The sequence below is a fragment of the Myxine glutinosa genome, chromosome 4, assembly GCF_964187855.1.
Source record: "Myxine glutinosa chromosome 4, kmMyxGlut1.1, whole genome shotgun sequence".
NCBI classification, from domain to species: domain Eukaryota; kingdom Metazoa; phylum Chordata; class Myxini; order Myxiniformes; family Myxinidae; genus Myxine; species Myxine glutinosa.
Genome location: NC_136264.1, coordinates 93,952,831 through 93,979,592, shown reverse-complemented (window position 1 = coordinate 93,979,592; position 26,762 = coordinate 93,952,831). Strand labels below are relative to the sequence as shown.

The 26,762-nt window shown below is 46.3% G+C and overlaps 1 protein-coding gene across 2 annotated transcripts; it reads right to left on the bottom strand.

Annotated features, from left to right (window-relative positions):
* Nucleotides 1–21,939: 21,939 nt before the first annotated feature.
* LOC144891781 (uncharacterized) lies at nucleotides 21,940–24,426 on the bottom strand. Of its 2 annotated transcripts, none has more exons than XR_013623110.1 (4): nucleotides 22,901–24,404; nucleotides 22,530–22,771; nucleotides 22,284–22,377; nucleotides 21,940–22,154 (listed from the first exon to the last, which is right to left on the bottom strand). XR_013623110.1 is itself a non-coding variant. In XM_078776186.1 (4 exons), the coding sequence occupies exons 1-4, from the start codon at nucleotides 23,260–23,262 to the stop codon at nucleotides 22,215–22,217; spliced, it is 615 nt and encodes a 204-aa protein (XP_078632312.1). In that variant the 5' UTR covers nucleotides 23,263–24,426; the 3' UTR covers nucleotides 21,940–22,214. The 2 variants fall into 2 exon arrangements, 1 of the variants encoding a protein (XP_078632312.1); XM_078776186.1 differs by having other exon boundaries at nucleotides 21,940–22,377; nucleotides 22,901–22,994; nucleotides 23,147–24,426.
* Between the last annotated feature and the right edge of the window lie 2,336 nt (nucleotides 24,427–26,762).

Below are 26,762 nucleotides of genomic sequence, written 5' to 3'. Positions count from 1 at the left end.
TAAAATTAGATTTCAACTACAAAGGAATGATAATGTAAATAGATTGCTTTTTGGGGCTGAAAATGCTTTTGGCGACAATAATAAATTTGTTATGAATGATTTGTGTTGGTATATTAGTGAATATACTCCTAATCTTAAAACGGAAGAGATGTTAAATAGAAGACTTAACTCAAAGAAACCGCGAAATGTATCATACCTTAAAAGAAGATGTCAACACGTTAAACTGGAACACACTACCTACACTTGGAATTTGGGTGTTCTTGAAGGAAAGCCACGATACCTATGGCTAATTTTTAAGAAACCAGATGGAGAGGAGGGTACTGATAAGAATAATGCGCTGAGTGATAATGCTAAGGTGAAACAACTTCGGGTTTCTCTTGATGGAACATTTTATCCGCGAGATAGATTGGAAATTGATTGGGAAAAAAATGATTATGCGGAAGCCTACAAGTCTTACCAAAAGGTGTGTGAAAGCAACGGTAATAATGAACCTATTTTGGATATGGTTGCGTTTCAAAAACTTTATACAATCTACGCAATTGACCTGAGTTCTCAAAAGGAAACTATAAAGTCTAATAGAGTGGATACTTCTCTATACATTGAAAGAGGAGAGAATGAAGAAGTTGATGCTTATTGTTTGCTTTTGGAGGAAACAGAATTACAGATTAATACAGATAATGGTGTTATGATTAATATCACATAGGTTTTTTCTCATAAATAAATGAGTAGGAAAGAACTGGTATATGTTAATCAAATCAATCTTAATAAATTAACATCTTGTATTCAAAATCAAAAGCCTTGTATTATTAACGTTAATACAATTCAAAGAAAAGGAGCAGTAAGAATTGATGTTTTACTCACAAGAGAGCAGGTAAAAACACTAAATGATGCTGGTTCACTTAAAATTAAAATGACAAAACCTATGTTAAAGAAATATTCAATACAAGAGGGAGGATTTCTCCCGTTTCTAATTCCTTTATTTGCTGGTTTAAGTGCGGCGGGAGCATTGACTGGTGGTATTTCAGCAGCGGTAAAAACTGCTAACGAAAGGAAGGCACAACTAAAAGCTCAAAAAGAATTGGAAAGACATAACAAGGAGTTGGAGAAACAAATTAGTGGAAGTGGTGTAATTGTGGATTTTGCTCAAAAACTTGAAAGTCTACCTGATAAAGCTAGATTGTTAGTTGGAGATATGCTTTCCTCTATCGCTCAAGCGGGTGTTAAACTAACTAAAAGGGGTAATGGGTTATATCTTTCTCATAAATAAATGGATAAATGGTTTAAACAATTTGGAAAGAATACAACGTCAAATATAGAACTTACTAAATATTGTAAAAAACTAAAAATTGATAATGTGGTTATTTGTATAAGAGATGAATTAAAAAAGTTGTCCAAGAATACAATGAATATCTATCTATAATTCCACTAATCTCTGTGTGTATGTTTGTTTGTACGTTTGTTTGTTTGTTTGTATGTCTGTGACCGCTGTTTCTCGACAACTACCGGTCCGATATACTTGAAACTTGCCAGGTATATTGCTGGGGACCCGAGGATGTGCCTTTTCAAGGTTTTAAATTAATCGCAGAAGTAGTTACCGAGCTATGTCCAAAAAACGATTCAACCAATCAGAGAGCAGCGAGCTATCACGTGTGCCGAACGTGGCGAACACACTCTGCCTCGGATGGCACATTTGAGAGCGTATTCATTTATTTCCCGTCGGCAAACTATGTTGCCGTTAAACTATGTTTTAAAACTAATTATAAAACTAATTAAAACTAATTTGCGATTCATCGTAACTGCGATTTGCGAACTTCCGGACAGTGAGGACTGCACTTCCGGCATCCAATCACAGAACGCGTTGTTGCGTTGTTGTTGCGTGTTTTTCCTTTTCATTTTTTTCATTGAATTGATTGATTCCTTGCGCTTAAATTGCAAACAGCCAAAATACGTTGGCGCTAATTGAATAATTGGGCATTAACACTAAATGGCGAATAATCGTAACTGCGACATGCGAACTTCCGGACAGTGAGGACTTCACTTCCGGCCTTACGAAAGTGCCGACTTACTGTCTCGATTGTATCTTCCCACTGTCTTATTGTTATATCTATCTATTCTATCTATCTATTCTATTCTATTATCTATTCTATTATCTATTATACAATGCCCCAATCGAGTCGTCGTTTACGAGAACGAAGGAACGAAGCTGCACGGCGTGCACGCGCAATGGAATCTGACGAAGAACGAGCTGCTCGCCTGACACGCGACGTTACGCGCGTGACAAGTCGTCGTGCAGCTGATACGGATGAAGAACGGACTGCTCGCTTGGCAGACAACACTCGACGCATAACAAGTGGTCGTGCAGAAGAAACGGATGAAGAACGGACTGCTCGCGTGGCAGACAACACTCGACGCATAACAAGTCGTCGTGCAGAAGAAACGGATGAAGAACGGACTGCTCGCGTGGCAGACAACACTCGACGCATAACAAGTCGTCGTGCAGAAGAAACGGATGAAGAACGGACTGCTCGCGTGGCAGACAACACTCGACGCATAACAAGTCGTCGTGCAGAAGAAACGGATGAAGAACGGACTGCTCGCGTGGCAGACAACACTCGACGCATAACAAGTCGTCGTGCAGAAGAAACGGATGAAGAACGGACTGCTCGCGTGGCAGACAACACTCGACGCATAACAAGTCGTCGTGCAGAAGAAACGGATGAAGAACGGACTGCTCGCGTGGCAGACAACACTCGACGCATAACAAGTCGTCGTGCACAAGAAACGGATGAAGAACGGACTGCTCGCGTGGCAGACAACACTCGACGCATAACAAGTCGTCGTGCAGAAGAAACGGATGAAGAACGGACTGCTCGCTTGGCAGACAACACTCGACGCATAACAAGTCGTCGTGCAGAAGAAACGGATGAGGTACGGACTGCTCGCTTGGCAGACAACACTGGACGCGAGACAAGGCGTCGTGCAGAAGAAATCCCTCACCAGCGAGAAGACCGGCAAGTAAGGGATGCCCTGCGCCATCAGGATGTACACCGTGTGAGACTAGAGCAGGCTCGCCATGACAATCGCAACCTTGCTCGATACGATGATACCGATTTCTTCCGAGAGGTACTTCATGGTGAGTACAGGCACGCGCTGAGCAGGACCTCAATATTTCAATGCACTAAATGCTCGCATTGTGCTGCTTTGGTGTGGAATGAGGAGAGAAGAGGATTTTGCTGCAACCACGGCAAGGTCGATCTTATGCATGATCCTACGAATCCAAAACCCGGTTCAATTCCATCACATCCTCCAGATGCTATTAAAAACCTTTTCCTTAACCAGGCCTTTGTGAAGCACGCGAAACAGTACAACAACGCGCTGGCAATGGCAAGTATCGGTGTCCGAGAGATACGTATGCCTGGCTTCAATCCTGGAGTGCGCATACAAGGTAAGGTTTACCATTACATTGGTGCTCCTCTTGCCGATCTGGGTTGTATCCCACGCTTTGCTCAGATCTACTTTCACGATCCAGCCCATGAGCTGGATTATCGTCGTGCCCACACCTCGAACAGTGGCCTGAATGAGCAGTTTTTGCTAAGAGCACAACAGGCCATTCATGAGTGCAACCCATACGTCCAGCAATTCAAATCAGCCATTGAGTATGTGGTTCATAATGATAGCGCCAATGAACTGAATATTGTGTTAACAGGTCGCACGCGGCGCCGAGACCTTCATCATGGTACCGTCAACCTTCCCTCCCCAGACAGCGATGTGGCTGTCATTGCTCCAGGGGCAATGACAACTGAGCAGTTTGGAAGGCTGGCAGTCGCTGTTCACCTCAGAGGAGGAGGTTTACAGACAATAGACGCCATGCATCCAGCGTATGACCCACTATCATACATACTTCTGCTACCCTGCGGCTCTCAGGGGTACCACACTGAGTTGGCAGGGACAACGCCAACAACTTTCTACCGCTACCATCTACAAGTACGTGATCCTACTCATCACTTCAATCTACTGCTTCGTGGTGGAAGGTTGACACAGCAGTACGTATGCGACATGATGGCAAAAATTGAGTCACACCGTCTCACTTGGATTCGCTGCAACCAGAAGTCAATTAAGGCAGAAAAGTATAAGATCATCGTTGATGCGTTGAACAGTGATGCTGAGGTGCTACCTGGACGCCTCACCATTCTGCCACCGTCAATTTATGGGTCGCCACGTTGGTATGCCAAAGAGTTTCAGGATGCAATGGCTTTAGTCCGAGTCAAGGGAAAGCCAGACTTTTTCCTAACATTCACCTGCAACCCAAAGTGGCCAGAAATTAAAGAATCGGTTTTTGAGGGTCAGCCACCCAATGCAAGACCTGATATCATCGCCCGGGTGTTTCATATGAAGGTGGAAGCACTCCTCGCAGACATCCTCAAGCATGACATCTTGGGGCATGTGGACGCTTACGTGATGGTGAAGGAAACGCAAAAGCGTCACCTTCCCCATATACACATGCTCCTGACCGTGGTACCTCGCGACAAGCCCAGAACACCAGCAGATGTCGATCGCGTGGTCTCTGCTGAGATTCCTGACAGACTCACAAATCCGGAACTACACCGTATTGTGACATCACACATGATTCACGGCCCATGTGGGGAATGGAACATCTTGAGCCCTTGCATGGCAGACCGGAAGTGCACAAAGGACTATCCCAAAGCCCTACGACAAACGACAAGCTTCTCTGATGACTCCTATCCCCTGTACAGAAGACGGGCAGAAGCTGCACCTGGTGATCCCATCATGAAGACAATACGAGGCGGTGCTAACGTATTAGTTAACAATGCATGGGTTGTGCCTTACAATCCATATATTGTCCTCAGGTACGATGCTCACATCAACCTTGAGATCGTCTGTGCTGTCACCTGTGTCAAGTACCTGTACAAATACCTTGAAAAGGGCCCGGACCAGTGCCTGGTCAGACTTGAGCCTCATGAGAGGATGCGAGAGGCATTACGACATGATGAAGTGGCACGCTACGAACTAGGGCGTTACATCACCGCATCTGAGGGATACTGGCGCATATACGATTTCCCCATTCAACGCAAGTACCCACCAGTCGAGATGCTGGCACTCCATCTACAGGATGAGCAGGTGATCACGTTCAATGACGAAGGTGCCGTACAGAACGTGGCAGAGTCAGGACCCCCTGCAACAACCCTCACCGCCTTTTTCGAAGCCATGAATCTCCATCCACACATGCGTCATGTTCTATATCCAGATGTATTCCAACACTTCACCTACTTGAGGAAAAGGTTTCAATTGCGGAAGAGAAGGCTGAGTTTCCAGGATAACCGTAAGGCTGATACGGTTGGGCGGCTCCCCATTATTCCCGTCAACTCACATACTGCCGAGTTGTACTATCTCCGCATGCTACTGTACCGCGTGCCTGGCCCCACATGCTTTCAGGATCTCCGTCGTGTTGGTGGTAGGGTCATGGAGACCTATCTGGCAGCCTGCATTGCATATGGCATCGTTGACAATGACCAGGAGGTGGATTCTGTTATGGAAGAGGCTGCAAATATTGCATTTGGCCCTGCAGTCCGCGAAGTATTTGCCAACATGCTCATATTCGTTCTCAGAGGCAACCACGTGCAGTTCTGGGAAAGGCACAAGTATGTGCTGTGCGAGGACTTCATGCGTGCAGCAGGTGTGAATGAACCAAATGGACGCATTGTGAGTGCAGTGCTACAAGAGCTGAGGAACAAAGTTGAGTGCCACGGCTTTTCGCTCAGTAAGACCTTTGGCCTTCCTGAGCCTGAACCAGTTCATTTCCAGTCTCGCATTCCGCGCGTCATCGAGCACGAAACAGTGCACAATATAGGAGAACTTGAGGCTCACATCGCTCAAACAGAGTGCCTTCTTAATGACGAGCAGCGCGTTGTTGTCGATACAGTGATGCGGAGTGTGGAACACGGACATGGCTGCATGCTTGCAGTTGATGCAAGTGGTGGGACTGGGAAAACATTCACATTGTCTCATATACTCAACAAAGTGCGAGCAATGGGCAAAGTGGCTCTTGCAACTGCTGCAAGTGGTATTGCAGCTACGCTGCTGCCTAAAGGGGCCACCTTCCATAGTAGGACCAAGTGTCCTCTCATTCTCACTGATGAGTCCACTTGCAACATCAGTGAAAATGACACCACTGCAGCACTCATACGCATGACTAATCTAATGGTGGTGGATGAGGTTTCAATGATGGATCGTCGCGCATTGGAGGCAGCAGATCGAACATTCCAGTGGCTTCGGGGCTCAGAGGACCCATTTGGCGGCATCGCAATGGTTTTCAGTGGTGACTGGAGGCAGATCCTTACTGTTGTGCCACACGGTAGCCGTATTGACATAGTTGGAAGGTGCTTCAAGAGCTCATACCTGTGGAGAAAAGTGCAGATACTTCGTCTCAGAGTAAACATGAGGATCATGCAGGGTGCTGGAGAACAACAGGACGAATCTGATTTTGCAAAATTCCTGCTGGATCTGGGTGAAGGGAAGATTCCTGTCAATCCAGAAGAGGGTGAATTTGCTATTGAGCTCAGGGAACCGCTCATTCTTCCAGGTGAAAAACTTCAGGATATTGTCACTTGGGTGTACGAAGACTTGCATAACAACATTAGCAACCCCAAGTGGCTATGCGAGCGTGTTATACTATGTCCGACCAATTCCGAAGTCGATCAGGTAAATGCCTACATGACGACCATATTTCCAGGGGAGGAACATGTTTGCTGTAGCGTCGATACAGCGGAATCTGAGGGTGATCATTTGTATCCGCCTGAGTTCCTGAACACCCTCTGTCCATCTGGTATGCCGCCACATCGAATCTCTCTCAAGGTGGGTATGGTAATCATGCTGCTGCGAAACTTCGACCAGCAAAGCGGGCACTGCAATGGCTCAAGGTACATCATACTTCAGATCCTTCCAAATCTGTTGGTTGCACAATCTGTGATGGGTGTCAATTCTGGACGCACATTGCTCATTCCACGCATAACCTTGAGTCCATCTGACAACATGTTCCCGTTCACTCTGCGGCGTCGGCAGTTTCCGGTACGACCCTGCTTTGCCATGACTGTGAATAAATCCCAAGGACAGTCGCTACACCATGTTGGGATCTTCTGCACACGAGACTTCTTCAGCCATGGTCAGTTCTACGTGGCGGCCAGTAGGGTTGGCAGATCCAGCAGCCTCCGCATTCTTGCCCTGGACGAGGAAACAAAGAAGAAGCGCCGTTTCCTCAGCAACGTTGTTTATGAAGAGGTGCTAACGAGATAACGGTGTGTACAATGTACATGTAGACAATTTTTATTATTATTTATTTATTGAAGAAAAATTGTTTCGAAACGAATTCATCAAAAAAAGTGCACAACTTCTTTTGCCAGTCGTACACCATGTGAGGATCTCCTGGAGAAGTGCCGTTTCCTCAGCAATGTTGTTTATGAAGAGCTGCTAACGACATACAGGTGTGTACATGTGGACAATTCTTATTATTTATTTATTGATTGAAGAAAAATTGTTACGAAAAGATTTCATCAAAATAAGTGCACAACTTCTTTTGCCAGTCGTACACCATGTGAGGATCTCCTGGAGAAGTGCCGTTTCCTCAGCAATGTTGTTTATGAAGAGCTGCTAACGACATACAGGTGTGTACATGTGGACAATTCTTATTATTTATTTATTGATTGAAGAAAAATTGTTACGAAAAGATTTCATCAAAATAAGTGCACAACTTCTTTTGGCAGTCGCTACACCATGTTGGGATCTTCTGCCCAAGAGACTTCTTCAGCCATTGCCAGTTCTACGTGGCGACCTGTAGGGTTGGCAGATCCAGCAGCCTCCGCATTCTTGCCCAGGACGAGGAAACAAAGAAGAAGCGCCGTTTCCTCTGCAATGTTGTTTATGAAGTGGTGCTAACGACATAAAGGTGTGTACAATGTACATGTAGACAATTTTTATTATTCTTTGTTTGAGAGGGAGATGGGAGGGTGATGGGGCAAGGTGATGGGGCAGGGTGATGGGAGGGTGATGGCAGGGTGATGGGGGGGGGGGTGATGGCAGGGTGATGGGAGGGTGATGGCAGAGGGTGATGGCAGAGGGTGATGGGAGAGTGATGGGAGGGTGATGGGGGGGAGATGGGAGGGTGATGGGGCAGGGTGATGGGGCAGGGTGATGGCAGGGTGATGGCAGGGTGATGGGACGGTGATGGCAGAGGGTGATGGCAGAGGGTGATTGCAGAGGGTGATGGCAGAGGGTGATGGCAGAGGGTGATGGCAGAGGGTGGTGGGAGGGAGATGGCAGGGTGATGGGAGGGTGATGGGAGGGTGATGGGGGGGAGATGGGGCAGGGTGATGGCAGGGTGATGGCAGGGTGATGGGAGGGTGATGGCAGGGTGATGGAAGGGTGATGGCAGAGGGTGATGGCAGAGGGTGATGGCAGAGGGTGATGGCAGAGGGTGATGGCAGAGGGTGATGGCAGAGGGTGATGGCAGGGTGATGGGAGGGTTATGGCAGAGGGTGATGGCAGAGGGTGGTGGGAGGGAGATGGCAGGGTGATGGGAGGGTGATGTGAGGGTGATGGGGGGGAGATGGGAGGGTGATGGGGCAGGGTGATGGGGCAGGGTGATGGGGCAGGGTGATGGGAGGGTGATGGCAGGGTGATGGGAGGGTGATGGGAGGGTGATGGGAGGGTGATGGCAGAGGGTGATGGCAGTGGGTGATGGCAGGGAATTAACATTAACGAATAAAATTTGTAATGTAATAATTTGTAATAATTTGTAGTAATATAATAATAATAACGAATTCTGCTCTGTTTCAATTCTGTTTCAATTTGCTGATATGCTTTGCAAACCTTTTTTTTTTTAAACTATTTTAAAACTAAAACAATTCGAACATGGAATACATACTGACACTGCACTTTCAGGTCTCCTACAAATCCTACCCTGTCGCCTCACCGTGGCGTAGGAGTGGCAATGGTCAATGGCATCGAATGTCATGGCTAGCAAAGACAGGGAGGTACACTTGATTTAAATTTGGAAATTTTTTTTTTTTTTTTTTTGGGCCACGGAACGGGCACCCACGTACGGGCACGTCCTAGTTATTATGAATTTAGACACACAGAATGGTTCTCATTGGGTTTGTATTCATAATAGTCAGGATAAATATTATTTTGATAGTTATGGTATGCCACCGCCTGTTGAAGTAATACAATTCTTACAGAATGGTGTTTATCAAACATTTCAAGTTCAAGAAATTAATTCTAAATGTTGTGGTCAATTATGTTTATTGGAATTATTTCAACTCAACAATAATGAAAATTTTTATGATATTGTTACGGACACGACTTAGATGTTGCTTGACCGAGCGGAATGGCCGCCGTGTTCGCACAGTTTACCCGATTACACTCGAACGTTGGCCGAATCGCGCTACGCTAAATCAATGAAGGAAAGGACACAACGGCTGGGATTAAGGCAACGACACAAGGGGTACAGTTCTCAAGACCTCCGGAGGAGGATATAATATTGGTTATGCAGAACGGTTAGATTACATGGCAAGAGGTAAAGCACAGCAAGATGGGCACTTAGACACAGTCTTATCTTATTCCCGACAGACCACAGACAAACGGGACAAGACTGACTTACACGGGGATTGATGGCAGGGGAGGGCAGGCAGTCGATAGCTCAAGGTGCACCTTGGCTCAGGGGCAGAATCGACCCGGTCCGGTCCAGAGAGGCGGGGAGGTATTTCTCAGCGCTAGGAGGTGGCGTCCTTTCTTCTCCAAGCTGAGGCGCATCTGACGTCACCTCCGTCTTCCTGCGCATGCCCAGTGGGGAGTGACACGCCCTCGGCTCGTTAGCTCCGCCCCAGATGGAATCGGTCCGCCGCTTCTTATTGGGTGCGGGGGGTCACCGGGCTCCGCCCTTGACGAGGAGCTGACAGTGAGCCCCTGCGTGGTAACCCCGTCGGAGCACATGTTCAATGGCGGCTCACCAAGCCGGAGTGAGGACGCACACTCCCCGCGCCGCCGCCGCTGTTGTTGTTGTTGTGGTTGTAGTTCCATGAGGAAGAGCTGCGGGGAGGTATTGGGAGGTCCTAAACTTTCTAACGGTGCCATACAATCACATTCTGGTGCAACGAAGAGTCAGAATTAATGGAAACGAGTCCTTAACTGACATAGACTAAGAATAACTAGCAAGATGTCCTATAGTTGTCTACGTGAGATGCGGTGAACCTGGGTACGACATTTAATGGGGGAAAAAGGGGAAGGTCGGGGCTACAGAGTGTTGTTTACAGATAATGGGACTAGGGAATGGGGGATTGGGGATAGTTGGGGAGTATTGGGGAAATAGGGGAATATTTACAAGCGGATATGGATGGAGGCCAAATCCCATATCCGCAACATTGCACCCTTCTCTACCTCGGGGCGTCCCGACCCGATAACTTTTTACCTACGTTAGTGTGGCACTCAGATGTAGTTCCCTCTACTATTAACTCAACCCTGAGTGCGACAGTTTTACAGATGTTCACAAATGAGTAAATATGTCCCCCTGCGACGTTGCACCCTTCTCCTCACAGAAACACACCCACAGGATAACCGAATCGCGGAAAGAATCCTCAAACTAAACATACAGCCGGTAGGGAGCATTATTTACACAAGACTACACTGATATTTACACTACGATCCAGGACCTGTTTTTGGAGGAACACATGCAGATGTTATGCATAGAGAGAGAGCACGCATGCCAGCATCGATACACCAACCCACGAGTGCCCTGTGGCCCTACGGCCTTTAATAATGTCCAGAGCACCCCATCCAAGCACCAAAAGCACCACCCCATACATACAGTCAGCACCACCTGGTGCACCAATAAAGTGTTCATAGTCACCGGTGGTGTCGCAGCCGGCCGATGTTCTGCCGCTGGTCTTGCCTTCATGTGGTGTACTTGGCCTTCTGGCTTCTTTAAAGATAAAGAAAGGCGCCAACCGCGTCCATTTCTGAATTGTGGCCGTCAGGGGGCCAACTAAAAGTGGTTCACCTGTATGGCATAGGTGCCACGTTGACCCATAGGTCCATCCACGGGTGGTGCTTGACCGCAAAAGAACTGCGGTCCATGGTGGGCGGCCACAAAAATTGCGGTCCATATGGTGTATCGATCCAGGCAGCAAGCAGCGAAAGTACAGGCCCACAACTGCGGAGCCAGCACCTCTCTCTCCTCTCTCTCTGCCCCAAAGCCAGATCCTCGGAGGTGGGAGACAAAAAAAGAAGACAAGTGAGTAAGGTGGTAAGGGCGCAAAAGTGCACGCAATACCAGGTAATGCACACTGAGGGCACATGGGAACCAGGTGAGACAGGTACGTTCCTACCGTACGCCCCCCCCCCCCACCAGGTAACCTACATTGCCCCTCCCTTACCCCTTACTGTATCCACAAAACACAACACTACCCATAAACATCTACTTTACAAATCAACAAACGTCCCTACTGTCTTCCCCGTTCCTCCCATAAACCAAATTCGTCTTCTCTCCCTCCTAACCAATCAAATTTGCCATTTCCAACTCTCATCAAAATTTGCCATCCCCAACTCAACATCAAAATTTGCCATCACCAATTCATCATCAGTCCCTCCTAAGGAGGGAGAGATGGAATCACCCCAATGTCTTATCCACGTCGTGATGCGTCTCACAAATCCACACAGCAATCCTTACTTCCTGCAACACAAAACAAAGAAAACACAGGTGTGGAGTCATCATCATCACCTCAGGTAAGTGGCTGCGTATGGTGCGACAGGTTCATCAATCCTAACTATTTCCTAAATGACTTTAACAACTTTACATTACCCGGGGTCTCTCCCTGCCAATCCATTGGCCAACTTACACTATGGGTTCTAAAAAACCAATTCCCATTGACCAAACTGTGGTGTTTCTCAATTTGGGGTCTCACTCCCCCGATTCATCTCCCGGTGCTCTCGCACAATTTCTGGGCTGCGACGTGTAGCTCTCCCAGCAGGTCTACCCACCTGCACACCTCCACCACTGCAGTTGCCACCCGAGCTTACCTAGCTCCTCACCCTAACCTAACTAACTGGGGAAGGCCCTCTCCTGGCTCTGTCACCCCTTGGTGCCCTCTGGCACTGGGCTACCCGGGTCCGTCCTCCGGATCCTCGGGCCCCATCCACAACTCTACCGGCTCCCAGAGCCCACCTGCGGCCTCACCTGGCCGACATCCGCACAGTGGTGGAGCGCCCAACCAACTACACACACTAACAGGCTACACGCCCAGCCATTTCCACAACACTAATGCACCCATCCAAAGACCATTCTTTCACTCGCACCACAGATGCCAATATCCAACCACAATTTACCTGTACCCTCTACCTAACACTTACACTACCCGCCCTGGGTATCCGTGATGGGGGTCCACTCTTCCCCCATTCACACCTTCGCACCATCCACTCCACTCCACAATTTCCACCATACTCACTCCACGACCATCCATTTTCTGCTCCATGTATTCCACACACCTGTACTTGCACACCTGTTCTCTCATACTTGGTGCCACCTGCACCCTTCTCTCCCCCAAGCGCATTCGCGCTGATCCACAACACTCACTACTCATACACTGCTCCACACACCTGTCCAGTTCTCACACAGCATCATCTCATCTAACTACTCCCCTCTGAAACTTGCGCTTCCCAGTCGTCCCTTTAAACTATTGCGCTCCCTCGTCATTATCATCCACACTAATCTACCTGCGTCCCCACTACAGGTATCCTTGTCACTAACTAACCTTAACGTTACCTAATGTCATCTTCGCTAGATCCCTACACACAATATAACCTAACCCACCCGGGCTAGTTTTCACTGCCATCAACCCCATAATCTAGTGCTCCTTTGCCCCCCGTTTGTGAGGGATGACAGAGTTGCCATCCCACCACATCGGGCATCTCCCACTACCAATTTTGCACATCAAATTTCAACAAATCAAAAATTTGCCAATCACTGCCCATCATCTGCCAATCACTACTGCCAATCCTTTGCCAATCATCAAATTTTGTTTTTCTAATTTCGGGGCCAAAACACTAACCTCATCACACAGTCTACTCACTAATGCCTCTCGGTGCGCCAATTTACTTCTAAAGCTCGGCTTCGTACAGCCAAGCCATGAATGCGGGTTGTTTGGTGCCAGCGGCTGGATACGTCCCGCATTCGGTGCAGGGACGGGGGCTTACCTGGCCCGAGACCCCACGCACCACCTTGGCGTGGAGCCATCCAATGTCCCGATCTCGACCTGCCGCCACGTCTCACCAAAAAGTGGTCGCCATGACGACCCTTCCTATCGGGCTGCCAGCTCCGCCTAGTGGAGCACGGACGCGGCCGTTCAAAGCGAGGCCCAGCGTGGATCGCGCACGGCGGTTCTTTTGAAACCGCCGTGGTTCGGATCCCCGCTGGTCCTCGCGGCACGCGAAGCTGCCCGACGCGCACCGAGGGCCCGATTCGGCTATAAGTCGTTCTGACCTCTAACCCGGTTACCGTCGATGCTTCACCTGGATGCTTACAAGCATACGCTACCCCTTTCGTGCTCATACATCCAGCCGTTTCCATGCTCCTCGTCGTACCTTCTCTAACACACCCAGGTACACTCATTCCACTCCCAGCCTTGGTCACACACCTGACCACCGAACACCTTGGCACACATTCGTCGCTCGCACACCTCACCAACACACCTCTTCGCGCCCCTTCCTCGGTCACCTCCTCTGTGACAATCACAGGTGTGCTCTCACTCGCACACCCAACCACGTGCCTCACTACCAATTCCAGCGTGCATTCCCACTCACGCTCTACCATTCCAGGTGTGCATCCTTTCTCACCTGTCACAACCAACTCACGCTCCGTGTCACTCTCACTACTTTCACCTCCACTCTTGACAGCGCACTCTTTCCTCATGCACCCGTCCGTTACACACCTTTCTCGTGCACACTCTCCCGTTACACCCTCTGTAACACTCACCACAGGTGTACACTCTTCCTTACTTTTGACAGCGCACTCTTTCCCCATGCACCTGTCCGTCACACATCTTTCTCGCACACCCTCTCCCGTTACATCCTCTGTAACACTCACCACAGGCGTGCATTCTCCCTTTACACCCTCCGTAACACTCCTCACTACGCGCTTCCATGTGCTCCCTCGCACACGCGCTACGACCGACTCACTCTCGACAGCACCCTCACTCCTTGGCACGCACTTTTTCCTCACACACCCCAGAGTCGGACTTTCTCGCACACCTCCTTTTTCGCACACCAGACCTGTCGCACACTTCACCAACGGCCTCTCACGAACACCCGGGTCCATCTCGACCCCCAAGCTTATTAAATCACCTGGCGCATCATACGCACGACCATATTGGTCACCACTTACACCGGGTCCTCTTTCTCTTCGCTTCTCCTCCATCACCTGCGAATCCCTCATCCGGTTAATGAGCACATCATCACGATCCGAACACAGACTTTGGACCAATTCTTTTACTTCCTCCTTTATCTCTTTCTTATCCTCTCTCCGTCGCTTCTTAATTTCGCTCACCCCTTCTTCCACTTCTTCTAATTTCTGCTTCACCTCCTTCATCTCCTCGTGCTCCCCTTTAAGTTCTTCCTCTAACTCCACTTTATTTTTTTCTATGTGCTCCCGCACCTCCCGCTCTTTAACCTCCATCACCTCTACCACCTTGTCCATTTTCCTCATCAGGTCCTCATGTACCGTCTGACACTCTTTTTTAATTACCCCCACGTCCTTTTTCATCTCCTTCTGTGTCGATTTTAAACCCTCTATTACCGCTGTGTTCTTCTTTACCTGGTCCCCCAACTCCTTTTGTCCCACTGTCAGTTGTTCTACTCCCAGCGTCAACTCCTCTATACCACCTTGCAATTTTACAGTCCCCTTTCTCACCTCCTTCTCCATGCGCTCCTTACAGTGCCTCACCTCCTCGCGCACTCCTCCGACCTCCTCACTCACCCCTCTTCTGATCTCCTCTCCCATCACTTGCATCTCCTGCCCAGATGCCACCCTCATCTGCTCCATTTCCTCCCTGTGAGCATCCAGTTTAGTTTCTACCCCCATTCTGACCCCCTCTATCTGCTGCCCCATTTGTTTAACTTCCCTTTCCGCTTGGTCCCTCATGTCCCTCAATTTGCCTTCCATACTGTTTTCTAACCCCTCTAACCCCTTTTGCATCCCTTCCATTTGATTCTCTTGAGCGGCCATTCTGTTTTCTACCCCCATTAACCCCTTTTGCATCCCTTCCATTTGATTCTCTTGAGCGGCCATTCTGTTTTCTACCCCCATTAACCCATTCTTTACCTCTTTTATCCCATTGTCTAACCCCTCACCGGTACCCCTCGCTTCGTCCCTCATTACCCCCATTTGGTTTCCCATTACCCCCAATTGCTCACTCTGCAGTTTGAGGGACGCCTGCATTTGCGCCATAAATTGCTCCATGAGGGCCTGCATTTGGGCCATCCCTCCCACTTGTGCAGCGGGTGCGGCCGCCGTAGCTATGTGCGAGGCGCCATTTTGCGCGCCCGCAACCTCGTGCGCAAGGACGCCATTTTGCGACCCTGCCACCCTCACTGCTTCGCTCTCCTCATGTCCCTCAATTTGGTCCTGGATCGACCCTGCCTCACTCTCCTCTACCGGAACCCAGCCGTCTTGATCTGCCATAGCGCTACTTTCAAAATTCGGGTTTTTATTTTTGTAAAACAAAATCAAATTTCGCCGTTAATAATTTCGAGCACGTGCAGCGCGCTCCGGGTCCAATCCCACTTCCCGACACCAATTGTTACAGTACTAACACAATTGGTGTCCAAAATTTGGGCCTAACAAATTTAGTCCCAGGTCCGAATCCAACTCCTGACAACCAATTGTTACGGACACGACTTAGATGTTGCTTGACCGAGCGGAATGGCCGCCGTGTTCGCACAGTTTACCCGATTACACTCGAACGTTGGCCGAATCGCGCTACGCTAAATCAATGAAGGAAAGGACACAACGGCTGGGATTAAGGCAACGACACAAGGGGTACAGTTCTCAAGACCTCCGGAGGAGGATATAATATTGGTTATGCAGAACGGTTAGATTACACGGCAAGAGGTAAAGCACAGCAAGATGGGCACTTAGACACAGTCTTATCTTATTCCCGACAGACCACAGACAAACGGGACAAGACTGACTTACACGGGGATTGATGGCAGGGGAGGGCAGGCAGTCGATAGCTCAAGGTGCACCTTGGCTCAGGGGCAGAATCGACCCGGTCCGGTCCAGAGAGGCGGGGAGGTATTTCTCAGCGCTAGGAGGTGGCGTCCTTTCTTCTCCAAGCTGAGGCGCATCTGACGTCACCTCCGTCTTCCTGCGCATGCCCAGCGGGGAGTGACACGCCCTCGGCTCGTTAGCTCCGCCCCAGATGGAATCGGTCCGCCGCTTCTTATTGGGTGCGGGGGGTTACCGGGCTCCGCCCTTGACGAGGAGCTGACAGTGAGCCCCTGCGTGGTAACCCCGTCGGAGCACATGTTCAATGGCGGCTCACCAAGCCGGAGTGAGGACGCACACTCCCCGCGCCGCCGCCGCTGTTGTTGTTGTTGTGGTTGTAGTTCCATGAGGAAGAGCTGCGGGGAGGTATTGGGAGGTCCTAAACTTTCTAACGGTGCCATACAATCACATTCTGGTGCAACGAAGAGTCAGAATTAATGGAAACGAGTCCTTAACTGACATAGACTAAGAATAACTAGCAAGATGTCCTATAGTTGTCTACGTGAGATGCGGTGAACCTGGGTACGACATTTAATGGGGGAAAAAGGGGAAGGTCGGGGCTACAGAGTGTTGTTTACAGATAATGGGACTAGGGAATGGGGGATTGGGGATAGTTGGGGAGTATTGGGGAAATAGGGGAATATTTACAAGCGGATATGGATGGAGGCCAAATCCCATATCCGCAACAATATCATTTTAAATCTAATATAAATGACTTATATTGGAAAAGATGGTTCTATCTTTGGAAAATCCTCTCAGGATATTGATTTATCAAATTATTATACAAAGGCACAGGCTGAACGACAAAAATATAGTATAAGTAAAAATATTAATATGAAGAATACTTATAAATTAATCAATTATCCAAACCCGACAGATGCGAATGACTTAATTAGATTTAGTGATTTATCACAATATATATTTTTAAAGAAAACAGCACGTTTTGTTAAACAAGTAAAATTTACAACCACAACACTCGGTTATACTGACCATACACCTTTCCTCATTCAATTTAACTATCTGCTTACAATTGAATTTTATAAAGAAGGACATATAGTTAATATGCGAATCAATAAATGGGGGTATGATATGCCTGATTTAGGGTATAATTGGTATTTTTCAATAAACTTAGAAGACCTACATGATTTGAATCAGTCTCGTAAAGAAGAATATTATCCGCTTGGTGAGGATAAGGATTTATGTGGAAGTACAATTAGTAAACAACAAATACATGGTTTTAAGAAAAGAAAAATATATGATAGTATAGCGATGGTTAACATGACAAAGAAGGAAGGTAATGAGATAAGGATAGAAAGCCGAGGAATACAAACCGATTTGGTAGTGGGAAGATGGGGTGGTATTACCTGTCATCTATCTATAATTCCAGTAATCTCTGTGTGTATGTGTGTCTGTGTGTCTGTGACCGCTGTTTCTCTACAACCACGGGTCCGATATACTTGAAACTTGCCAGGTATATTGCTGGGGACCTGAGGATGTGCCTTTTCAAGGTTTCATATTAATCGGAGAAGTAGTTACCGAGCTATGTCCAAAAAACGATTCAACCAATCAGAGAGCAGCGAGCTATCACGTGTGCCGAACGTGGCGAACAGACTCTGCCTCGGACGGCACATTTGAGAGCGTATTCATTTATTTCACGTTGGCAAACTATGTTGGCGCTATGTTGGCGTTAAACTATGTTTTTAAACTAATTAAAACTAATTTGCGATTCATCGTAACTGCGATATGCGACCTTCCGGACAGTCAAATGAGGACGTCACTTCCGGACTCACGGATAGTCATAGTGACGACGTACTGATGCTGAACGTGGCGAGCAGACGCTGCCTCGGACGGCACATTTGACAGCGTATTCATTTATTTGACGTTGCAATCTGTGTTGATTGTTGTAAGGTACGATCGATTGTAGTACACGTTTATAATAACTCTGCCGATACAGGCCCGATTAACTGCAGCGCCATCCGAGCTGCGGCGTCGGGACGATACATTCATTGTACGGTCACATCACGCACTTACGGGTACGCCCATGGGCCCATGGGCACGCCCATGCATGCATGGGCGAAGACATTTTTTTTTTTTTTTTTGGCAAGGAACGGGCACCCACGTACGGGCACGTCCTAGTCTATCTATAATTCCAGTAATCTCTGTGTGTGTGTCTGTGACCGCTGTTTCTCGACAACCACGGGTCCGATATACTTGAAACTTGCCAGGTATATTGCTGGGGACCCGAGGATGTGCCTTTTCAAGGTTTGAAATTAATCGGACAAGTGGTTCCCAAGGTATGGTCACCGTACTCGCAAGCCGTTCGCTTTGGCTTTGCGAATGGACCAAACCATTTCATGTAAATAGAGGGGGGGGGGGGGGGGTTCTACCGTACTCGCAAGCCGTTCGCTTTGGCTTTGCGAATGGACCAAACCATTTCATGTAAATAGAGGGGGGGGGTTCTGTGGTCGTTACTGCCACGTGGTTTCAAAGTTTTTTTTTGTTGTTGTTGTTTGCACGCATGTTTTTTTGCACCCACGTACGGGCACGCCCTAGTCTATCTATAATTCCAGTAATCTCTGTGTGTATGTGTGTGTGTCTGTGTGTGTGTGTGTTTGTCTGCGACCGCTGTTTCTCGACAACTACCGGTCCGATATACTTGAAACTTGCCAGGTATATTGCTGGGGACCCGAGGATGTGCCTTTTCAAGGTTTGAAATTAATGGGACAAGTGGTTCCCAAGGTATGGTCACCGTACTCGCAAGCCGTTCGCTTTGGCTTTGCGAATGGACCAAACCATTTCATGTAAATAGAGGGGGGGTTCTACCGTACTCGCAAGCCGTTCGCTTTGGCTTTGCGAATGGACCAAACCATTTCATGTAAATAGAGGGGGGGGGGGGTTCTGTGGTCGTTACTGCCACGTGGTTTCAAAGTTTTTTTTTGTTGTTGTTGTTTGCACGCATGTTTTTTTGCACCCACGTACGGGCACGCCCTAGTAATATTAATCTCACATATATTTCTGATACATAAATGGCAGGAAAAAGACTACAAGAGAATTATAATTTTTGTATTCAGGGATACCTACAAGAAAAGGGTGCTCGGTATTACATACCTTATGATTTGGAGCATATACATGGAAATTTTGTCATTAAAAACTGGCCTTATACTGATATTGCTAAACCCACAAATAGAGACTTGTTTAAAATATTAAATAAAAATGAACTTCTCAAAGTTATGAAATATAAAACTCTTTTAGAAATCGTCAACAAATCTTATTGGTATCCTATTATGAGAAAAATAATTATAGATACAAGAATATCTCAAAATCCAGATGAGTATATGTATAATATTCTTTGGGGCTCAAGCTCAAGGGTAGCAAGGGATGAGGAAGGAGTTGAAGAAGAGAAGGAGGAAGGAGTTGAAGAAGAGAAGGAGGAAAGAGAGAAGGAGGAGAAGGAGGAAAGGGAGAAGGAGGAGAGGGAGAAAAAGGAGAAGGAGGAGAAGGATGAAAGGGAGAAAAAGGAGAAGGAGGAGAGGGAGGAAAGGGAGAAAAAGGAGGAGGAGGAGAGGGAGGAAAGAGAGAGGGGGGAAAAATATAAAAATATGACCATTCCTGAGATTAATGAAAGATTGAAGTTATTATGACAAATATATCAATCTCAACCCACCGAAGAGGAAAATAAAGAACTAATGACTCTTATGAAGATATTGGTTTTTAAATTTGCTATAATAAATTCAGAGAGCAGATATACAACATATAGTTGATGATGTTGGTGTCACTGACTTTAGTTAGTTTTATTTGTAAATAAATGGAGGAGAGAGTGAAGGCATTCCTAAGGATTCTTTATGTTTTAAAAATCAAGATAGAAATGTATATGTTGAAAACCCAAAAGGTTTTGGCACTATGTAGGACTTTTTCTCATAAATAAATATGAGTTATTGTCTCAAATGTAAAAAGAAAACTAAATCTAAAAATATCTCCTTTGTTAAAGCTAAAAATAATAGAGTTTATCAAAAAGGAATATGTCAAGTGTGTGGCTCTAAAAAGTGCCAATTCATCTCTCCTAAAAGTGGAGGAGACATACAAAAGTTTTTGTCAGGAAGTAAATTTACAACTGGAATTCCAGGGGAACTACATCTACCTGGATATTCTTTCTGTGGTCCTGGAACAAACCTGGATAAAAGATTAGATGAGGCTGACAATCCTAAACCTTGGTCTAAACCTACAAATAGGGTTGACGAAGTGTGTATGAAGCATGATATTGCTTATGGGAAAACCACTACGTTGACTGAAAAACATAAAGCCGACAGAGAAATGTTGTATAATTTGTCTTTGATACAAAATCCAACGTTGAGAGAGAAGGTTGATAGGTTTATTGAGAGAAATTTGATAAATGCTAAATTGAAACTTGGCCTTGGTTATTCACCCTCAAAAAACTATTAGGCTCTAATGATGTCATCAAGACTGAGGAGCTTTTGGCTGATGAATTACATAAACCTATAATCACAAAGTTTAAAAGAAGGAAAGTTTATTCTAAATACACCGACCACATATGGTCCGCTGATTTAATCGAACTAAAAAATGATAAGGGATACAAGTATGCTTTAACCGTTATTGATTTGAGGAGTAGATTTGCTTGGGTTGTTCCTTTGAAAAACAAGAGAGGTTATACTCTGATGTTAGCCTTCCAACAGATATTTAATAAAAGTAAAAGAAAACCAAAGAAACTGTGGACCGATGAGGGAACAGAGTTCTATAACAAAATATTTATGAAATTTCTTACGGGGAAGGGTATTAAATTATACAGCACCTTTAATGAAGGAAAAGCAGTTGTTATTGAGCGTTTTAATCGTACTTTAAAAGAGAAATTATATAAAAAATTCACACAACTCGGTTCCCAAAAATGGGTGTATTTTATTCAGGATATTGTAGATAATTACAATAATACAGTTCATTCATCAACAAAATCAAAACCATCAGAAACATTTACAAAATTAGAATATGAAAAGGAGATTAATTTGAGAAAGCCCAAGTTCAAAGTTGGTGATATTGTAAGAATATACAGATGGAAAAGTCATTTTGAGAAAGGTTATACAAAGAGATGGACTAATGAATTATTCAAAATCGTTGATGTAATGGATACTATGCCTTGGACTTACAAATTATATGATATGAATTGGGAAGAAATCTTGGGTTCATTTTACTCACAAGAATTACAAAAAACAAAACTGATAATTCATTAAACAACAACCATCCATACTTTCATCCACCCAGATTAGCTAATTTAATTAGTAGTAATAAAAAAAATTAAATAAATAAATAAAAATCATAAGCCACACCCACACAGACCCCACCCACAAACCCCGCCCACACATACCCCGCCCACACAGACCACACCCACACAGACCCCGCCCACACAGACCACACCCACACAGACCCCGCCCACACAGACCACACCCACACAGACCACACCCACACAGACCACACCCATCATCCCCCACCCCTGTGCGCCCCCACCCTTGATCCCCCCTCATCCCACCCCCACCTTCCCCACACACACAAGGGGAGGGGAGGGGTGGGATGAGGGGGGATCAAGGGTGGGGGTGCACCTTCCCATCTTTTTTCCCTTTATTCTCTTTTTGTAATTAAGAATTAAATAATTCTGGACAAAGCGAATAAAATCAAAATTATGAAATAACATTAAAAACATAAAAATTATAATAAAACATTTTTCACGAGGTATAAATTCAGTTTCTTCCATAAATTCAGTTTCTTCCAAGGTATAATATCCTCTTGTCTCCCATGTTGGCTTCACCAATTTCTTTTGTGTCTGCAAGGCACAAAAGGGATTTTAAATTAAATTCACCAAACACAGTATTTGCCTGCCGTGTCATCCCAAAACCACATGAGGGCAGTCTAGGACCATAAATGAGAAACTCCATTTTTCCAAACAACTCACATGAGCAGGAAATTGGTTGACACTCCTCCGGTCGTCGAAGTTGTGAAATCCCTGGGTTTCATCAAACTTCATGTTGCTTGGTTGGTTTTTCATGCTGGAATAAAACAAACAGTTAGTTAAAGGAAATAACACACAGCTCACTTTACCACACAGCACCTTTAACACACAGTTATTCAACCACCAACTTTGATAAAAAGGAGAAAATTAATGGATTGAAGTTTGTGAATAATTAATTATATCTCTTACCTCTCGCATAGAATTTCAAACAAGGTGTTTAATTCGTTGTCAGTCATTGGTTCTGTTGTTGAGACAACCTTGGAGAATATTAACGGGTGAGAGAGGCTTTCTAAACACTCAACCATCTCATTATGAAGACCCCTCTGAACTTCAGTGAATTCTGTAAGAGTTTCATTCAAATTCTCCCTTTGTTGGTGAAAATCAATGACTTCATTTTCAACATCAATCACCACCTTTGATTTCTTTTGTGTCTGCAAGGCACAAAAGGGATTTTAAATTAAATTCACCAAACACAGTATTTGCCTGCCGTGCCATCCCAAAACCACATGAGGGCAGTCTAGGACCATAAATGAGAAACTCCATTTTTCCAAACAACTCACATGACCAGGAAATGAGTTGACACTCCTCCGGTCGTCAAAGTTGTGAAATCCCTGGGTTTCATCAAACTTCATGTTGCTTGGTTGGTTTTTCATGCTGGAATAAAACAAACAGTTAGTTAAAGGAAATAACACACAGCTCACTTTACCACACAGCACCTTTAACACACAGTTATTCAACCACCAACTTTGATAAAAAGGAGAAAATTAATGGATTGAAGTTTGTGAATAATTAATTATATCTCTTACCTCTCGCATAGAATTTCAAACAAGGTGTTTAATTCGTTGTCAGTCATTGGTTCTGTTGTTGAGACAACCTTGGAGAATATTAACGGGTGAGAGAGGCTTTCTAAACACTCAACCATCTCATTATGAAGACCCCTCCAAACTTCAGTGAATTCTGTAAGAGTTTCATTCAAATTCTCCCTTTGTTGGTGAAAATCAATGACTTCATTTTCAACATCAATCACCAGGTTTGATAAAGATAAACTGCAAAAGAGAAAAAACAATAATTATTGAGAGGCTGTTAATGATGTTCCATATAAGACAATGAATAATTAATCGTGAGAACAAAAAAACTTCCCTGTCTTCTGATAAAGCTTCATCCTCCATCCTCCAGAGAAACATAACGTGTGTTTAAAAAAGCAAGGTGTGGTTAGAGCCTTTATAGGCAAGGCTGTGTCATTGGCAAGGCTGTCATTTCCTGTGCCACGTTGGCAACTGGCTCAACAAAAGATGATGCAATGTTTCGCCATAAATGATAGAACCAGGTATCAACAAGACTAAAGAGTGGAGGTGTAATCAACCTTGGTATATAAATGGAAAACATAACGAATGTGAAAATTTTCAGATTCAAGAGGTTGAGAGAATCACTGGTCAGAAGGTTCTCAAGACGGATAAACGTATTCATTTGTTAAGTGGGGTAATGGAGGGCGGGAAGAAAAATATATTAGAGTGGAGTGAGAACTTTAATGGTTATCAATCGGATAATAAATATTATAATTTTAAAATGGTATGTGGGAGAGGAGGAGGTCAAACAAGAACCCTCCGTGAAACATACCACTTTATACTTTCACAACAAAAGGTTAAGGAACCTGTATACTTTATAAATATACTTGATGGGGATGAGTTCTATAGGAGAATGGAACTCTTAAAAAAGTTAGAAAGAGATAATATATTTATAGGCTCATTAGTAGAGTGGTCTAAGGAACTACATTAAGGGGGTAGTGGGGGGAATAGGGTAAAAATTACATGTAAGTGAGAAGGATCATAGGTTCATAAGGCTAGAAGGATTATAGGTTCATAAAGGAAGAAAATCATAGGTTCATAAGGCTAGAAGGATTATAGGTTCATAAGGTGAGAAGGATTATAGGTTCATAAGGCGAGAAGGATTATAGGTTCATAAGGTGAGAAGGATTATAGGTTCATAGAGGGAGAAATAGAGGTGTTTATGATTTTTGAAAAAGACATGGGGGTAAATGACATTAGATAGGGATTTCCCATGTTAAACGGAGGTGTCCCAGAAGCAACATTTATCACCTACTTGCATTCCACACCTTTTATTCCACACCAAGCATTCCACACCAAATATTCTCACACACCATTTATTTCGCACACCACTTGTGCTCACACACCTTTTTATCTCACACACTACTTTCCATACACCTTTTGTGCTCACACCCTTTTTCCTCACACACCTCAAACACAATTCCTTTTATTTTACTCACAATTTTGTTTACTCTCAAACAATTCCTCACACACACAGCATCATCTATCTAACTACTTCACCTAAAACTCGTGCTTCCCCGTCGTCCCATTACACGAAGCATTCCCTTTGTCATTATCATCCATCTAAACTACCTACGTCCCCACTATAGTTCAGATGTCACTACTTAAATCTCATGTCTTCTACAGTCTGCCTTCTAATTCCCTAACATTATCCTAGCCCTCCCTTGGCTAGCTTCGGTGCCCCATGGAGGTAACCATCGCTGGCACCTCCATGTGCCGATCACTGCCATCGCCCGAAAATAATGCTCATGGGCCCTGGTTGAGGAATGGGAAAACTACCATTCCTCCACGTAGGGCACACTATTCTCATCCGTCCGCTACACTCGAGCCTCTTCATGTGGATGTTCTTTGTCATGGCTCGGCCTCGAAGGGCCGAGCGATCCATTGGGTTGGTTGGTCTCCTGCATGGGGTGTCCGTCCGGCATTTTCAATCCAAAGGGGGAGGTATGGACGGGCCGAGGTTCAGGGCTCCACCCCTGTGCGGGGCCTCGCGGTCCCACGCACGATGACCCAACCGCCCACGGTCGGAGCACTGCACCCGCCAAGGTGCGCGGCTCCAAAACCTCCTACCTCCCCTTGAACCTTGCCGATTGCCTTTGCCGTCACGGCACGGCACCAACCATACAGTGCGGGGGCCGGCACGGGTCGTGCACGGCGGTCCTTGTGAAACCGCCGCGGCATCGATCCCCGCCGGTCCCTGCTGCACAGAACTCACCGGGAGCTCGCGTCTGCTACCCGTCCCGCTAAATGCTACCCCGGTCGGTGTCGATGCTTATCCTCACACCTTGCGACCCACTCCGCACTCGCACACCCAGGCGTCCCCGCACCTCCCATACACTCCGCTACCGCACACTCTCCTTCCACGTCCTCTGGTGTACATTCTCCCTCACACTCCATACTCGTACCCGCACACCTAGGTGCACTCACACCCCTCACACACTTCAGTACGCACTCTTCTTCTACACACTCTTCTACTGCACAACCAGGCGCACACGCGCCTTGCACATACTTCATTATCGCACACCCTCGCGCACACTCTTCCGTTACACACTCAGTAACACCCCCGGGTGTGCACTCCTGCACACACTCTGCAACACGCTCGGGTGTGCACTCCTGCACACACTCTAACACACTCTCCTGTTACACAGTCTGTAACACCCACGGGTGTGCACTCTCCTGTTACACACCCAATCATCGCACACTTTTTCTCCACGCACTCTTCTCGTGCACATTCCGTCATATACGTTTCTCTCACACGCACACCAGTCGCCCTCGTACACCGCACAATGGACCTTCCGCGACCGCCCGGGTTTCGTCTCTCTCCCAAGCGCGCCAAAAACCCGTTCACGCCAAAAACATTCGCGCCATTATTTTCACTCGCCTTGGGGACCTCCTTTTCCACCAGCACCTGCAAACTTTTTATTTCGTTAGCAAGCACGGCATCACGGTGTAAATACAAACTTTGTGTGCATTCCATTTCTTTCTCCCGTGATTTATTTTCTGTTTCCACCGTCTCTTCAATTCGAATTATTTCTTTTTCTACCTCGACCGTCGGCGCCCATAAAGTTTCTTCCTCCAACTCGACCTTCGTCGGCACCCACAAAATGTCTTTCTCCAATTCGGCGATCGTCGGCTCTTCTACACCCTGAGTCGCGATTTCCATAGCCCCGGTCAACTTGGCTGTCCTTTGCTCAAGCTCGCTCCCCACGCGTTCCTCACACTGCTTCACCCCGTCACGTACCACTGCTACCTTCCCGCTCGACCTGCGCCCAATGTCCTCCCCTATTCTTTTTATCGTGGTGTTTATTTGCTCCTGAAATCCATCCCAGTTGTACCTTGCTTCGTTCCTCATTTTTTCCATGTCGATCCCCTGGGTAGCCATCATTGCATCCATTCCCTTCCTGTCACCCTCCATATATGCACTGAAATGCACCATAAAAAGGCCCCAGTCCATTGGCACTGCGGGCCCGGCTCTCGCCGTCACATACGAGGGGCCGCCATTTCCTTTACCAGCTGCCGCACCCTTTTCAGCTTCCTCCATCACCAACTGTCTCTCTTGGTCCTGGGTTATCAATTC